General features: G+C 41.2%; 1 protein-coding gene across 1 annotated transcript in view; it reads left to right on the top strand.

Moving 5' to 3' along the window:
- usp12a (ubiquitin specific peptidase 12a) overlaps window positions 1–16,508 on the top strand; it is a 51,114-nt gene that overhangs the window by 6,302 nt on the left and 28,304 nt on the right. Inside the window, exon 2 of the mRNA XM_073043802.1 lies at window positions 14,437–14,517. Coding sequence (XP_072899903.1) covers window positions 14,437–14,517 — 81 coding nt within the window. The remainder of the gene's footprint in view (window positions 1–14,436; window positions 14,518–16,508) is intronic.

Raw genomic sequence — 16,508 nt, 5'->3', positions numbered from 1 at the left:
AAATGGCACAATGATCACTTTTATCAGTGCTGACATGGATTCACAGTTGGGTTTAGGAGGAGATTAAGTTGATGGAATCATAGAAAAGTACATCACAGAAACTGGTCCTTGCTCACCTTGTCCACTACCTCCTCCAGCATCTTAGTCCAAATATTCACCACCCTCTACATTGAAAAGATCTCCCCTAAACCACTCTGTCGTCACTATAAACCTGTGGAAGCTGGACTTGGTGCAGATCATACTGCTGCCTGCATGAGAGGCATTGGAGGGGATGAGTGAAGGAGGTATGCAGTTGAACAGTGAGTGATCGTCTTAGTCGTTTGTAATCGCAAGACCCTGTTGGACATGTTAATGTGGAATGCTGCAAGTGTGATTCACTGGTTTATTGGCATGGTGGGGGGTGGGGGGGCTGCATGGCCTCGGTCGTAGTGAGGACTAGGCCTCAAGCCTGGGTGTTGCCTGTTTGCAGCTGCCCAAGAGAGATGCGTCAGAGTTGGTGTGCTCCACCATAGTGACGGAGGCAGTGTGGCACAGCATACATGCTGGAATTGGTGCTGTCTTCCAGTGTTCACTTGGCAGAAGACAAGATGTATTGTGTTCGACTACAGACTGCTGCAACATTCATGGACTCAGAGACGAGGACTATATATTATTTTTTGTGATCATATGTGCCTTGTGCAGTGTATGACGTTTGGCAATGTGTTTTGCACCCTGGCCCTGGAGTGAAGCTGCTTCATTTGGCGGTATTCATGCATGAATGTTAATTAACATTGAACTAGGGCTCAATAAGCTCAGTCATTGGTGATACTACCAATCCATTTTAGGTAATGTTCTTTGATTATGGTTTTTCCAGGAGCACTAATGTATCAGCTGAAGAAGGATAATGGGTGGCCTCATGCTATAAAACCTCATGCAGTTTGAAGTAAATACTGAGAATTCCCAAGGCAACTCTATCCACCTGTGGAGTGTCATCTTCTCTTCTGGCAGTGGGATAGGACATGTATAAAGTTTAAACTAGAGCAGGAAAAGACAGTAGATGCTGGAAATCCTGAAACAAAACAGAAAATGTTGGAGGTAGCATCTGTAGACAGATAAAACAGAGTTAGTACTGAGATCAGTGAAGTCATTAAAGCTCAAATTGCTTCTGTCTGACTTGCTGATCATCAACAGTATTTTCTGTTTCTTGACTAATCCATTGGGCAAATCTAGACATGACATTCAAATGTTTATGATAATAACTTTGCCGGGCTGGAAGTGACTGTGCCTGAATTTGATGATTTAAACTGATGTTGGTGATCATTGCAGATTTATTCTTCCAATTTGGCTTTCATACTTTTACTACATTTGAGTAATTTGCCCTGCCATTTCAGTCAATCACGTAACTTATTGATCTGAAGTCGCACATAGGCCAAGTAAGGATGACAGATTTTCTTTCTCAAAGAACTCAGTCAACCAGATTTTTTTTATGACAGTCTAATTTAGTGATCATCATTGCTTTTTTTAAGTTCCAGTGTTTTAACTGAGTTTTAAATTCCACGGTCAGAATAAAAGATAAATTCCTTGTTAATTGTTCATCTAGCTCTCTGAGATACTAATCTGGTATTTTGGAGCATGTCACCACTTTTCCACAAATGAAAGGGAAATATTGACAGCATTCCAACTATTCCAGTACTATTACTTGCTGGCTACTTGAGACTTCGCAAAAATTCTGAATATTTTTATTCATTTCAGTTCAGTCTTAATAAAGTGGATTAAATCAGTGAAGTCTGCACCGGTGAAACAAAATTCTTTATAAACAGGGTTTAAATAAGAGTTTTAAAATAATTTCAGTTATCTTAATATCTTAATATGATTACAATATTTAATAGAAATAAAAAATTCCTGTTTCTTTTGAACAAGTTGTGGAAATATTTTCCTGCTAAGGCAATCAGTCCTATGAAGGATGAGATCCATGGAAACTTGGATATGTGGAATTGGAATTGGGTTACCCACAGAAGGCAGAGGGAGGTACTAGATGGAGCATATTCTGCCTAGAGGTGTTCCACAAGGATCTGATCTGCAACCGTTGCTCTTTGTGATTTGTATAATGGCTTGGATGAATAAGTGGAGGGGTTAATAAGTTTGCAGAAGACAAGAAAGTTGGAAGTGTTGTAGTCAGTGCAGAAAGTTGTAAGTTGCAAGTAGATATTGGCTGGATGCACAGTTAGGTGAAGAGACCATTGCTCCTTGTGATTTGTATAATGGCTTGGATGAGTAAGTGGAGGGGTTGGTTAATAAGTTTGCAGAAGACTCCAGCTGTCTCTTCACCTTACTCTGCATCCAGCCAATATTTACTTGCAACTTACAACAACTTTCTGCACTGTCTACAACACTTCCAACTTTCTTCAAGGGGTTTTAATCCAGAAGATAAAACTTGAAGGCAAGATTTGTAGTATCAGAATCAGGTTTATTATCGCCAGCATGTGACGTGAAATTTAATAACTTAGCAGCAGCAGTTCAATGCAATAGTAATCTAGCAGAGAAAAAATTATTAATAAATAAATCAATTATGATATACATATATTGAATAGATTTTTAAAAACATGCAAAAACAAATACTTAATATTTTAAAAAGAAAGTCAGGTAGTGTCCAAAGATTCAATGTTTAGGAATTGGATGGCAGAAGGGAAGAAGCTGTTCCTGAATTGCTGGGTGTGTGCCTTCAGGTTCTGTACTTCCTACCTGATGGTAACAGTGAGAAAAGGGCATGTCCTTGGTGCTGGAGGTCCTTAATAATGGACGCTGCCTCTCTGAGACACCGCTCCTTGAAGAATTCGTGGGTACTTTGTAGGCTAGTACCTAAGATGGAGCTGACTAGATTTACAACCTTCTGCCTTCTGCAGCTTCTTTTGATCCTGTGCAGTAGCCCCTCCATACCAGACAGTGATGCAGCCCGTCAGAATGCTCTCCACAGTACAACTATAGAAGTTTTTGAGTGTATTTGTTGACATGCCAAATCTCTTCAAACTCCTAATGAAGTATAGCTGCTGTCTTACCTTCTTTATAACTACATTGATATGTTGGGACCAGGATAGATCCTCAGAGATCTTGACACCCAGGAACTTGAAACTGCTCACTCTCTCTACTTCTGATTCCTCTGAGGATTGGTATGTGTTCCTTCATTTTACCCTTGCTGAAGTCCACAATCAGCTCTTTCGTCGTACTGACTCTGAGTGCCAGGTTGTTGCTGCGACACCATTCCAGTAGTTGGTACATCTCAATCCTGTACGCCCTCTCGTCACCACCTGAGAGTCTACCCACAATGGTTATATCATCAGCAAATTTATAGATGGTATTTGAGCTATGCCTAGCCACACAGTCATGTGTATAGAGAGTAGAGCAGTGGGCTAGGCACACACCCCTGAGGTGCGCCATTGTTGATCATTAGGTAGGAGGATATGTTATCACCAATCCGCACAGAATGTGGTCTTCTGGTTAGGAAGTCGAGGATCCAGTTACAGAGGGAGGTACAGAGGCCCAAGTTCTGCAACTTTTCAATCAGGATTATGAGAATGATGGAATTAAATGCTGAGCTATAGTAGTGTGGAGGAATGGGGATTTTTGGGTCCAAGTCCATAAATCCCTCGAAGTTGCCACGCAGGTTGATAGGGTGGTTAAGGTGTATGGTGTGCTGCCCTTCATTAGATGTGGGATTGAGTTCAAGAACCTCAAGGTAATGTTTCAGTCTACAGAACTCTGGTTGGACCACAGTTATGATCAAAATGGCGTCAGTGAACACGGATATTCTGAGGGCTGTGTACAATACTATTAAATATAGCTCTTTTGAATTGCTGTCACTGAAACTGCAGCATGTAATTTCCCTCTAAGCAATGTATTTTAAAATCAACTTAATGATCTACTGATTTCATGGTCATCTGAAGGACTTGGCAGACCAAGCAAGTACAGTACCTTTAAGCTCACAAAAGCTCATTGTCATGGCAGGAAGGGTGGGGTGGGGGGAATTCCAGGCCAGGCTGAAACATAGAGGGAAGAGGCCCCCTCTAACCAGCATCTTGTTAGAAATGTGCAGTCACTGGAGAATGAAATTGAGGGCATGAAGGCAAAGTTGCTGTATTGGAGTGAAATGAAGGATTGTTGAGTGAGTGTAGCTATGGTTTGAGTGAAATATGGCTTTCTGTCAGCATGCCAGATACAGCAATCAAACTGGAAGGCTTCTCAGTTTACAGAATGGATCGAACTGTTGATTCAGAAAAGGCAAGGTTTGTGTTTCACGATAAACCCCTGGTGGTGCTCCAATGTGCAGTTTGTTGAACTCGTGCTTTCCCAACTTTGATCACCTCATGGTCAATGCCCTTCCATTCTATTTACTCTGAGTTCTCCTCCATAATCCTATGCACAATTTACATACCAGCAGCGGCCAACTATAATCAATCACTTGAGATGCTGCATGATGTCCCCAAACAAGAAGCAGTACATCACAATGCATTTCAAACTGTATTCGGGGACTTCAACCTGGCTTGTTTGAAGAAAGCCCTTCCCAATTACCATCAACCTGTAACCAATAGCACAAAAGGTCCCAACTCACTATCCATCATTCCATGCCCAAAGAGTAGTTTGGTAAATCAGATCACTTGGCTGTCCGTCTCCTAGCTGCATTCAGGCTGAGACTAAAGAGCAAAGCTCCAGTGACTAGGACAACAAGGAGGTGGTTGCAGGAGACAGAGGAGCAGCTACAAAATTGCTTCAGGTCGGTGGACTGAGCCATGTTCAAGCACTCATCTGTGGATCTGAAAGAGTATATACACTATGTTTGTCACAGACTTTATTAAAACAGTTGTAGGCGAGTGTGTCTCCACAAACTCATTCTTTCTTCTCCAACTGAAAGCCCTGGATGAGCCATGAGTTCCACAATCTGCTGAGGGCCAGAACAGAGGCATTCAAGTCTGGTGTGACCAAGAAAGGTCCAGGTACGATCTCCAGAAAGCCATCTCACAGGCAATTCTGGACTAAATGAATCATTGAAGGCTCGAAAATTGTGGCAGGGCTTGAATACTATTACCTTATAAAGTTAAATGAAGCTACATTCAACAACAGAGCTTTGCTTCCAGAAGAGCTTAATGTCTCCTTTGCTCGCATTGATTGTAAAATCATCACAAACTCCCACACCTTGGGACCAGAGGGCATAGCCTCAGAGTACAGGAATGCTCATTTCGAACAGAGTTGAGGAATTTGTTTATCTAGAGAATGGTGAATGTGTGGAATTAGTTACCACAGGCGGCTGTGGAGGCTCAGTCATTGGGTACATTTAAGGCAGAAGTTAATAAATTCTTGCTTAGTCAGTGCATGAAGGGTTACAGGGAAAAGGTAGGAGACTGGGGTAAGAGGGAAATGGACCAGCCAGGATGAAATGGCAGAGCAGACTCAATGGGCTAAACAGCAGAATTCTGCTCCATATTTATTAGTCTTATGGTCTCAAAGATGCAAATATCAGGATGCTAACACGAGGAAATCTGCAGATGCTGGAAATTCAAACAACAACAACACAAAATGCTGGTGGAACACAGCAGGCCAGGCAGCATCTATAGAAGTACTGTCGCCGTTTTGGGCCGAGACCCTTCGTCAGGACTCGAAGGGTCTCGGCCCGAAACGTCAACAGTACTTCTCCTATAGATGCTGCCTGGCCTGCTGTGTTCCACCCTCATTTTGTGTGTGTTGTTGTTTGAATATCAGGATGCTCTTCATTGACTATAGTTCAGTGTTCGAAATCATCATCCCCTCAAAACTAATCAATAAGCTTCAAGACCTTGGACTCACTGCCTCCTTGTGCAATTGGATCCTTGATTTCCACGCTTTCAGACTCCAGTTAGTTCGAATTGACAACGTCCCCTCTGTGTTCTCCCTCAGCACAGGTGTGCTCTACTCAGTTTACACTTCTGACTGTGTGGCTAGGCACAGCTCCAATGCCATAGTCAAGTTTGCTGATGACACCACTGTCACAGGATGAATCAGCATATAGGAGGGAGATTGAAAATCTGGCTGAGTGGTGCCATAACACTCTTTTACTTAATGTCAACAAGAACAGAGAGCTGATTATTGAGTTCAAGAGGAGGAAACCAGAGGTTCTTGAGCCAGTCCTCACAGGAATATCAAAGGTGGTGAGGTCAGCAACTTTAAATTCCTTGGTGTTATTTTAGATGACCTGTCCTGGGCACAGCACGTAAGTGAGCATAGCAGTGCCTCTACTTCCTTAAGAGTTTGCGAATATTTGGGATGACATCTAAAACTTTGACAAACTTCTATAGATGTGTGGTAGAGAGTATTTTGACTGGCTACATCACAGCCTGGTATGGAAACACCAATACCCTGAATGGAAAATTCTACAAAAAGTAGCGGATACAGCCTAGTCCTTCTCATGGGTGAAGTCCTCCCCACCATTGAGCTCATCCACATCAAACATTGTCACAGGAAAGCAGCATCCATCATCAGGGACCCTCACTACCCAGGATATGCTCTCTTTTTGTTGCTGCCATCAGGAAGAAGATACAGGAGCCTCAGGACTTACTGCCAGGTTTAGGAATAGTTAATACTCCTCAACCATCAGGCTCTTGAACTAAAGGGGATAACTTCACTCAACTTCACTTCATCATTGAAATATTTCCATAACCTATGGACTCTCTTCAAGGACTCTTCATCTCACGTTCTCGATATTTATTGCTTGCTTATTTATTATATCTATCTTATTGTATTTGCATACTTTGTCTTTTGCACACTGGTTGAACGCCCAAGTTTGTGCAGTCTTTCATTGATTCTGTTGTGGTTATTATGGATTTTTCAAGTCTGCCCACAAGAAAATGAATCTCAGAGTTGTATATGATGACATAAATGTACTTTGATAATAAATTTACTTTGAACTAAGAGGATTGTGTTCAGCCCTAGTCGTCTCATTATAGAAAGGATATGAAAGTTTATAGAGGAGGTTTACCAGAATGCTGTCTGGATTAGAGAAAGTCTTTAAAGGAAATGTTGAGTAAGGCAAGACTTTTCTTTTTGGAACGATGATGGATGAAAGGCTATTTGATAGAGGTTTATAAGAGTGGCCATTACCTTTTCTCCAGTGTAGCAATCGTCAATACCAGAGGGCATCTAATTAAAGTGAATGGAGGAAAGTTTAGGTGAGATATAAGAGGTAAAATGTTTAAGTGTGGGTGCCTGCAATGCACAGCCTAGGATGGTGGTAGAGGCTGATAAAATAGGGACATTTAAAAGATTCTTAGATAGGCACCATGGATATTTAAGAAAAATAGAGGGTCATATGCTGTGTAGGAGGAAAGAGTTAGATTGATTGTGAAGTACCGGTAGGTTAATGTTGGTTAGCACATCATGGTGGGCCGAAGGTCCCTTACTGTACTGTTCTGTGTTCTAAGCTGATGGTATCATACACCAGTAAACTGAATTAACAGGTGCCTTCTGATGTATTTTCAGCTGTATAATCTGTCAGTGTTGCTCAAGCATTATATTTACTGTACTATTGTCTTTTAGCTTCAAGTTAAATACATAATCAAATTGCTTTTCTCTGTTCCTCATGGCTATGCTGAGATAAATTAATATTTGTACTGATCTTTCATGTAAGGAAATTTTAAGTAACTTTTTTGCTGAAAATATTTTATCCAGTGGAATTCCAAAATACTTTTACCAGAGAATATTTGTGAAATGCTCTTCAGAAATCAGCAAACAGAACATTTTTGATTGAGATGTTACTGTATTGCTGTAAGTTAAAACCCGATCATCAGCTTTGCTGCTGTAAATTGTCCTTTCTTTTAAAATTTAATATTGCTACATGTTCTAGGTAAGTTGAAGCTTTCAGACTTACCAGTTTCAGGTAACTGCATTTCTGTTGGTCCACAGAAGAGACTGTACCCTTTTCTGTTTCAGTTTGTAACTATTATTCTTTTGTCACCATCTTGTTTCTAAAGTAGTTGTTGATTTTCACCCTAGCACAGACATTCCAATCCCTCTGTTCCTTTCAGGCCATGCTTATTTTCTCAATTTTCCAGTTCTGATAACCCAAAGCCTTGACTCTCCCCATTTTTAAATAATTGTTACCTTGGCAACTTTGCTCTCTCTTTCTCTTTTTTTCGCTCTCTACTTCTTCACCTACCTCTGCTGAGTGTTTCCGATATATTGTCTTCTGGGATCTCTTTGCCTGTTCCTATGATGTGCCCATGCCCTTTTGTTTCACTTTGACTGAGAAAGTGTTCAGGCTTTTCAAAATGAAACCTGATATGGGTTTGGTGGTTCATCTTTTCACAGATTCATGCTAAGTTCCTTTGATTTATCAACATAAATATTGATATAAGTTTGACCATTACACTATTTGACTTTTGAGAATATGTAGGCATTTGTCTAGATGATGTAATTTTTCCCCATCTGTGTGTCAGTCCAGTAGGCAGCTAACAATCTCCTTTTGTTGATGTCTACGCGGTGTATACGAGAGAGCAAGCATGATTCTTTTTCTTAAAAATGCGGAAAACAGCCTGGTTTCTGTTCAATTATTCCCTCTAGAGTAGTGACCTGATTGGCAAGATTTTGAATTTTTAATCTAAGTTTCATATGGTGTTTATTTCCAATAAAACAAGCTAGGTTATTTACCATCTGAATAGAACAAAGAAAACCAAGATAGAATCATTGCAGTACTGAATGATTAAGTAGAGCACCATTTTTCTGTGTCTTACAAGTAAAGCCAAACAGTTTTTGTACTTTGTTTTCTTTGACTTTTGAGAATATGTAGCTATACTATAATTCATAACTATAATTCAAAAAGGGCAGGTGCCTGTAAAAGTGATCATTAAACTGTTTTGTAGTAAAACTCCAGCAGGTAATGTACCCTTTAGAAATTGCTGCCTGTCGATCTTGTCTGGTGCAGTTCCAAGGTGACTCAATTTCCTCATCCTAGTTGGCTTAACTGTCCGCACAAAATATCAAAAGATCTGATCTAGATAATTGAAGTAGACCTGCAAATGGAAAGGATTAACAGTGTTTAATTCAACACGTGCTGGCCTGGCTTTCTTGTGGATAGGAGAAATGTAATCAGATCCTCTGAGAGGCTTTGAAGTGACATATATTAAAAAAAGGTTGAAAATAGGATATTTGTGAAGTGAGGCAACATCCCTGATAGAGAACAAAACAAAGGAAAACCAAGTGGGGAAGGACAGAGACACAATAGGAAAACAAAACTTCAAAATGATTTCTTAATGAACAAGGTTTTCAATGTATCTGAAACTTTAGTGTATACTAATAGAAGAAAGAAAATAGAAACATATCTACATCACAAACGTGAGAATATTTGCAAATGCTCGATTCCGAAGCAACACACAACGTTCTACGAGTCCGTGGTGGCCAGTGCTATCATGTTTGCTGTTGTGTGCTGGGGCAGCAGGCTGAGGGTAGCAGACACCAACAAAATCAACAAACTTATTCGTAGGGCCAGTGATGTTGTGGGGGTGGAACTGGACTCTCTGACGGTGGTGTCTGAAAAGAGGATGCTGTCCAAGTTGCATGCCATCTTGGACAATGTCTCCCATCCACTTCATAATGTACTGGTTAGGCACAGGAGTACATTCAGCCAGAGACTCATTCCACTGAGATGCAACTCTGAGCGTCATAGGAAGACTTTCCTACCTGTGGCCATCAAACTTTACAACTCCTCCCTCGGAGTGTCAGACACCCTAAGCCAATAGGCTGGTTTCCACTTGGAATAATTTACTTATTATTATTTAATTATTTATGGTTTTATATTGCTATATTTCTACACTATTCTTGGTTGCTGCGACTGTAACGAAACCCAATTTCCCTCCGCGTCAATAAAGTATGTCTGTCTGTCTGTCAAAAATGCTGGAGGAACTCAGCAGCATCTATGGGGGAAAGAAAGTACAGTCGATGTTTTGGGCCAAAACTCTTCAGCAGGACTGGAGGAAAAAAATGCTGAGGAGTAGTTTTGAACGGTGTGGGGAGGGGAGAGAGAAACGCCAGGCAACAAGTGAAGGCCATGGAAGAAAGGAGGGGTGGGGGAGGAGCACCAGAGGGAGGCGATGAGTGGGCAAGGAGATAACATGAGAAAGGGACAAGGGGATGGGAAATGGTGAAAGAACGGGAGGGGTGGGGGGCATTGCTGGAAGTTTAAGAAATCAATGTTCATGCCATCAGGTTAGAGGCTACCCAAACGGAATATAAGGTGTTATTCCTCCAACCCAAGTGTGGCCTCATCACAACAGTGGAGGAGGCCTTGGATGGACATATCGGAATGGGAAGTGGAATTAAAATAGGTAGCCACTGGGAAATCCCGCTTGTTCTGGCAGATGGAGTGTAGATGCTTGGCGAAGCAGTTTCCCAATCTATGTTGGGTTTCACTGATATACAAGAGGCCACACCGGGAGCACCAAACACAGTCTATGACCCCAACAGACTCACAGGTGAAGTGTCGTCTCACCTGGAAGGACTGTTTGGGACCCTGAATGGTAGTGAGGGAGGAGGTGTAGGGGCAGGTGAAGTACTTGTTCCGTTTGCAAAGGTAAGTGTCAGGGGGGAGATCAGTGGGGAGGGACAAGCAGTCAAAGGAGTCGCATAGGGAGTGATCCCTGCGGAAAGCAGAAAGTGGGGGGGCAGGGAAAGATGTGTTTGGTGGTGGGATCCCCTCATCCCCCTCTCATGTTATTTCCTTACCTGCCCATCATCTTCCTCGGGTGTTTTTCCCCCCTCCCCCCACCTTTCTTCCATGGTCTTCACCTATTGCCTGCCATTTCTCTCTCCCCACACCTCCCCCCACCTTTGGAATCTACTCCAACTTTTTTACTAGTCCTGCCGAAAGGTTTCAGCCCGAAATGTCGACTGTACTCTTTTCCATAGATGCTTCCTGGCCTGCTGAGTTCCTCCAGCATTTTGTGTGTGTTGCTCAGATTTCCAGCATCTGCAGATTTTCTCTTGTTTGAGAAACCTATCTATGTGGCCAGCAAATATGTGAACTATTAAGGATATTGAACTCTAGTTTGTAAAGGTTTGGTTACTGAGAAATTACTCTAAGCTGATTTAAGTTAGAGACGTATCACCCATATAGCTACCCATATCACATTGTTCTATGTACACTATAATTTTTTTAATTGAATATTCTCACGAATGCTATCCATAATCACACTGGAACATAGACAAGCCCTTTGGCCTGTTGTTGTGCCAACCTTTTAACTTTGTTTAATCTAATTCTTCCCTTCCATGCAGTCCTCCATTTTTCTCATCTATGTGCTGTCTTAAATCTCTTAAATCTCCCTAATGTATCTGCCTCCACCGCCACCATCAGCAGTGCATTCATTCCATGCACTTACCACTGCTTTTATATAAAAACAAATTTACCTCTGATATTTCCTCTCCCACCCCCCAAACTTTCCTGGAATCACCTTAAAATTATTCCATCTCATATCAGCCATTGCTACATGTCGGTGGTGGGTGGGGGGGGGGCGGGAAGCAGGTGAAAGGCACTGGCTGTCTACTCTATCAATGCCTCTTAACTTGTACACCTCTGTCAAGTTATCTCTCATCTTCTTTCACCCAAAAGAGAAAAGCCTTAACTCGCTCAATCTTTCCGCTCGACATTATCTCTAATCCAGACAGCATCCTGGTAAATCTCCTCTGCACCCTCTTTAAAGCATCCACTGCTTTCCTATAATGAGGCAACCAGAACTAATTGCCCCCCCCCCCCCAACCTCCTTGTGGTATACCCAAGTTTTATATTACCTTGTGGCTCATTTAATAGTTTTAGACCGTTGTGGGACAGGTTAGTTTTACCCTACTGAGAATGTGTTGCAACAGTAATCCTGCTCAGTACGAGAGGAACTGCAGATTCGGACCATTGGTGTATGTGCTTGGCTGAGAATCCCGCATAAATGCAGTGATACCCTAGTGCCAGGGGTCACTGGTTGGCCTCGGGTAACCGGCTGCCTCGCGCGACCAGTGAGAAGAGTCATTGCTACTGACCTGGAGCGCGGACAGATGGGCACCGCCTCTAAACCTATTTAGCACACCGAATGTTCGTGGGAAACCTGGTGCTAAAATATTCGCAGACAACCTAATTTGGTTTCGTAAGTAGCAGAGCAGCTACCTCACTGCGATCTACTGAAAGTCATCCCTCGAGCCAAACGTTTGTTTTTCGTGCATGAAATAGGCTGCTGGCAGCAGTGGTGGAAGCAAAAACGATAGGGTCTTTTAAGAGACACCTGTATAGGTACATGGAGCTTAGAAAAGTAGAGGGCTATGGGTAATCCTAGTAATTTCTAAGGTAGGGACATGTTCGGCACAGCTTTGTGGGCCAAAGGGCCTGTATTGTGCTGTAGGTTTTCTATGTTTCTGTTTCTAGTACATACAGTAAATTAATAGAATATATACAGTATCTAATGAATACCGTGAAACATTGTACGTAGTAGTTCATATTGCAGGCAAAACCCTCCCCAAACTTCACCTACGAGACTGAGGTAATCTGTATATCGATGAGACCGCTCAACCGAGCACTGTACGCCAGAAAAAGTGGGATCTCCTGATGCCCTTCCATTTCAATTCTACTTCCCATTAGCATTCCGACATGTCAGTTTATGGCTTCCTCTACTGCCAGATTGGAGGAACTATACCTTGCATTCCGTCTGGGTAGCCTCCAACCTGATAGTATGAACATCGATTTCTCAAACATCCAGTAATTGCCCCCACCCCTCTCACTATTTCCCATTACTGTTTCCCTCTCTCACTTTACCACCTTACATGCTTATCATCTGCTTCTGGTGCTTCTCCCCCTCTCCTTTCTTCCATTGTCTTGTATCCTCTCCTGTCATATTCTCCTTTCTCCAGCCCTTTATCTCTTTCATCAATCAACATCCCAGCTCTTTACGGGGATGTTGTATATTTGGACTTTCAGAAGGCCTTTGACAAGGTGCCACACACGAGGCTGCTTAATAAATTAAGAGTCCATGGTATCATAGGAAAGTTACTGGCACGGTTAGCGCATTGGCTGATTGGTAAGAGACAGCTAGTGGAATAGAAGTTTCCTTGTCTGGTTGGCTGCCAGTGACTAATGGTGTTCCGCAGGGGTCGGTGTTGGGACAGCTTTTTATGCTTTATATCAATGATTTAATGATGGAATAGATGGCTTTGTTGCAAATAATGAAGCAAATAAATTCTTGCCAGATCTGCAAGGCTTTATTAATAAGAATAAACAAGGATCAGGGAAAATCTAGTCATCAAAAATGATTGGTTTCGATAATGTAACTACTTATGAACGATTTCCATTAATTAGTAAGTTATTAGCTGGATGTCATTACAATTTACATTTACAAAAAGTTTTTACTTGCAGAGTTTGTCATCCAGCAGAACTCCTTCTGTAATGGCTTGCAAAGAAGAAGTGGATAAATATTTGGAAAAAAGAAAAAAACATAAAATGACTCTTCTTTATAATTCTGTGCAATGTGCAAGTAAGCTACTGTTATATAAGTGGAGGAAAGGGAAATGGACAAACTTTGAAACCAGTTAACTCAGCACAGTAGTAATTAATTGATGGTTTCACTTGAGCATGGCACAACATGACATAAATTTCAGGAATGAGGCAACATCAAGAGGTGAAGGGAAAATGAAAACATTTTTTCACAGGTCCTGGCAAGTAAAAATTGAGTTGTGTAAATTAGAGAGCAATTTGATATTGGGAGTGCGGGTGCAAATTAGGTTGAGGATAACAGAACCTGAATAATTCAGTTCAAAGATTCAAGTCCTAAAACCCCCAAAAATATTAAAAGACATATGAAGAGGGAGTTATGGTTTAACATTTTTTACATGGCTTACTCTGCCAATAACAGTATATTGGGTCTTGTAGTTGCTTAGTAATATCTGAAAAAATTCAGGAGTTTTGGTTGAGAGAACAGTTAACACTTAATTAAATTGTTTATTCATCATCAGAAGCATTCCTCAGCTGAGTTTTGAAGTCGTGTAAATAAGTAATCCCTTGCCATTTATCCTCGTGGAACTGTAAGCAGCTCTGTGCTTATTAAAGTCCTGATCAGAAATGAGATACTATTCACATTAAGTGCAAACATAGCACTTTAGTGGGCCATCTTGTGTCTTGGGAAAATCTGTAAGTTATACTTGCACTGAACTTTGAACTTTAGATACGCAAGCACGAGGAAATCTGCAGATGCTGGAAATTCAAGCAACACACACAAAGTGCTGGTGGAACACAGCAGGACTGCTGCATTCCACCAGCATTTTGTCTGTGTTGTTTGAACTTTAGATACTGTGTGAAAATATCACAAATTACAGATTCTGTCTAGGATCTTCCAGAAGCGCAGTCTGCTTGTACTTTGATTTCTTTGCTTATAATCAATCAAAACAATTATTTTTCTATCTTTTTCCTAGGGCATCAATGCCTCTGCTCTGGAGAAAGAGATTGGGCCTGAACAGTTTCCAATCAATGAGCATTATTTTGGTTTAGTCAATGTAAGTATCTGAAATTTCAAAATGGCACCAACAGATCAATGCTGATTATATCATTGTGATTGAAGTATTTTTAAAGAGGTTGCTAACTAGAATTTATAAATGGATCAATAATAAAGTTTGATTTCATTCTGGGTGATATTTCAAACTTTTGAAATTTCATTTGGCAGAGAGGGTAAATGTAATTTAGTTGTACCTCCAGTGAGGAAAAGAATGCTGTAGATTGGCACTCCTGAACCTTCAATGGTACATCCTGTATTTTGCAAAAAGTAAACTGTTCGGAAGGAGCATGCACCTCACGTAGAATGAGAATAAAAATAAAGTACTTGGGAAAAGAGAGCAGACCTCTGAAATGGGTTTCTAGGAGGTCAAAAGTAGAGTACAAATGAGACTTTCCACTTAGTTCATTAAGTCTCAACACCATCATCCCCTTTGAAAGCAGTCATGCTATGCTATACCTCAGTGTGTTTGTTCAATCCTCCAAGAGCTTCCCCATGTGCCTGCTTTTCCATGAGCAAAGTGGAAAGTTAACGATTAAGCTGTTATATTAATGGAACCTGTCATGAACTTTCTTGATAGTCAACACTATACTCTCATCATTAATCACTCAACTTAAGTTCCAGCAAGATTGCTGACTAATAATTTTCCACCATCAGTATAATTAAGACAAGTGCAAACTAGATGTCAAAGGTGACTTTTGCCTGTTAGAACAGTTACGACTATGTCAAATTAATGTATTTACCTATTGAACCATCAAGAAGTCTTGTTAAATTTTGGTTGAAGTTTCTGCTAAATTGTGCTATTGTTTTGATGCAGTCCATGCAAACTCAGCAGAACTAATTTGACATGGTTTCAAAATTATTCCCATTCTCATTGATGGCAGACCCTACTATTTCAGTGCAAAGGATGTGTCTGAAGAAACAATCTTCAGCAAGAGGTAATGGATGGATAATCCATCTCAGTGATCAGTATTAGTTTTCAGCCATTTAATTCGCTCTGACTGCGCAAAGAAAACACTGAGTCTATGGAACACATTCCAGGCTTGTGACCACTTGTGCCCCAGAGTTGGCCATTCTGGGCTGTTAAGGACTGTTACTAATATGCAAAACTGTTCAGTGATGTCTTGACCATTAGAAAAGGAAGAGGATAAATTCACTCCAGCTAATTTCTGGCCTATCAGTCTGCTCTGAATGGTGTCACTGGCAATGTCATCCAGTAGCACAAACCCATACATCTATTTGGATTTGTAATTGTCACCAAACCTCCTTAGCCATGGAACAAACATGAATAAAAGAACTACATTCTTTCTGTGAGAGTGACTGTCCATGACATAAAGGTAGCATTTGAACATATTTGGCATGCTGGAGCCCGGGTAAAACTAATATCGGTCCGAACAGAGAGAAAAATTCTAGATTTAGTAGAGATGTTCATCTCACAAAGAGGTGATTGTAGTTGGAAGCCAGTCATCTCAACTCCAGGATATCAGGAAAATGGACAAACCTCAAACATTTTCAACTGCCTAAAATCAAAGAGATTCTGCAGATGCTGGAAATTTTGAGCAATACATAACTCAGCAAGTCAGGCAGCATCTATGGAGAGGAATCAGTTGTTGACATTTTGGGTTTAGATCCTTCGTTAGGATTGGAAAGGAAGGGGAACTGGCATCAGAATGAGAAGGTGGAGGAGGGGAAGGACTACAAGGTGGCAGGTGATAGGTGAGACTGGGTGGGTGGGAGCTGGATGAAACCAGAAGCTGGGAGGGGAATTTGAAGTAAGAAGCTGAAAGGGATAGGTGAAAATGGTAAAAGGCTGAATAAAGAGGCCTCTCAGAGAAGAGGACAATGGGTTATGGATGAAAGGAAAGGGGGATGAACAGATGAGAAAAGAAGGGGTCAGAATGGAGAATGGAAAAAGAGAAAATGGAGGAGAAAATACTCAAGGAAATCAATCTCCATGCCATCAGGTTGGAGGCTACCCAGATGGAAAATGAGGTG

Source organism: Hemitrygon akajei, chromosome 4 (genome assembly GCF_048418815.1).
Source record: "Hemitrygon akajei chromosome 4, sHemAka1.3, whole genome shotgun sequence".
Classification (NCBI taxonomy): domain Eukaryota; kingdom Metazoa; phylum Chordata; class Chondrichthyes; order Myliobatiformes; family Dasyatidae; genus Hemitrygon; species Hemitrygon akajei.
Note: the sequence above shows the minus strand (reverse complement) of the source record. Positions and strands in the feature narration are given on the sequence as shown.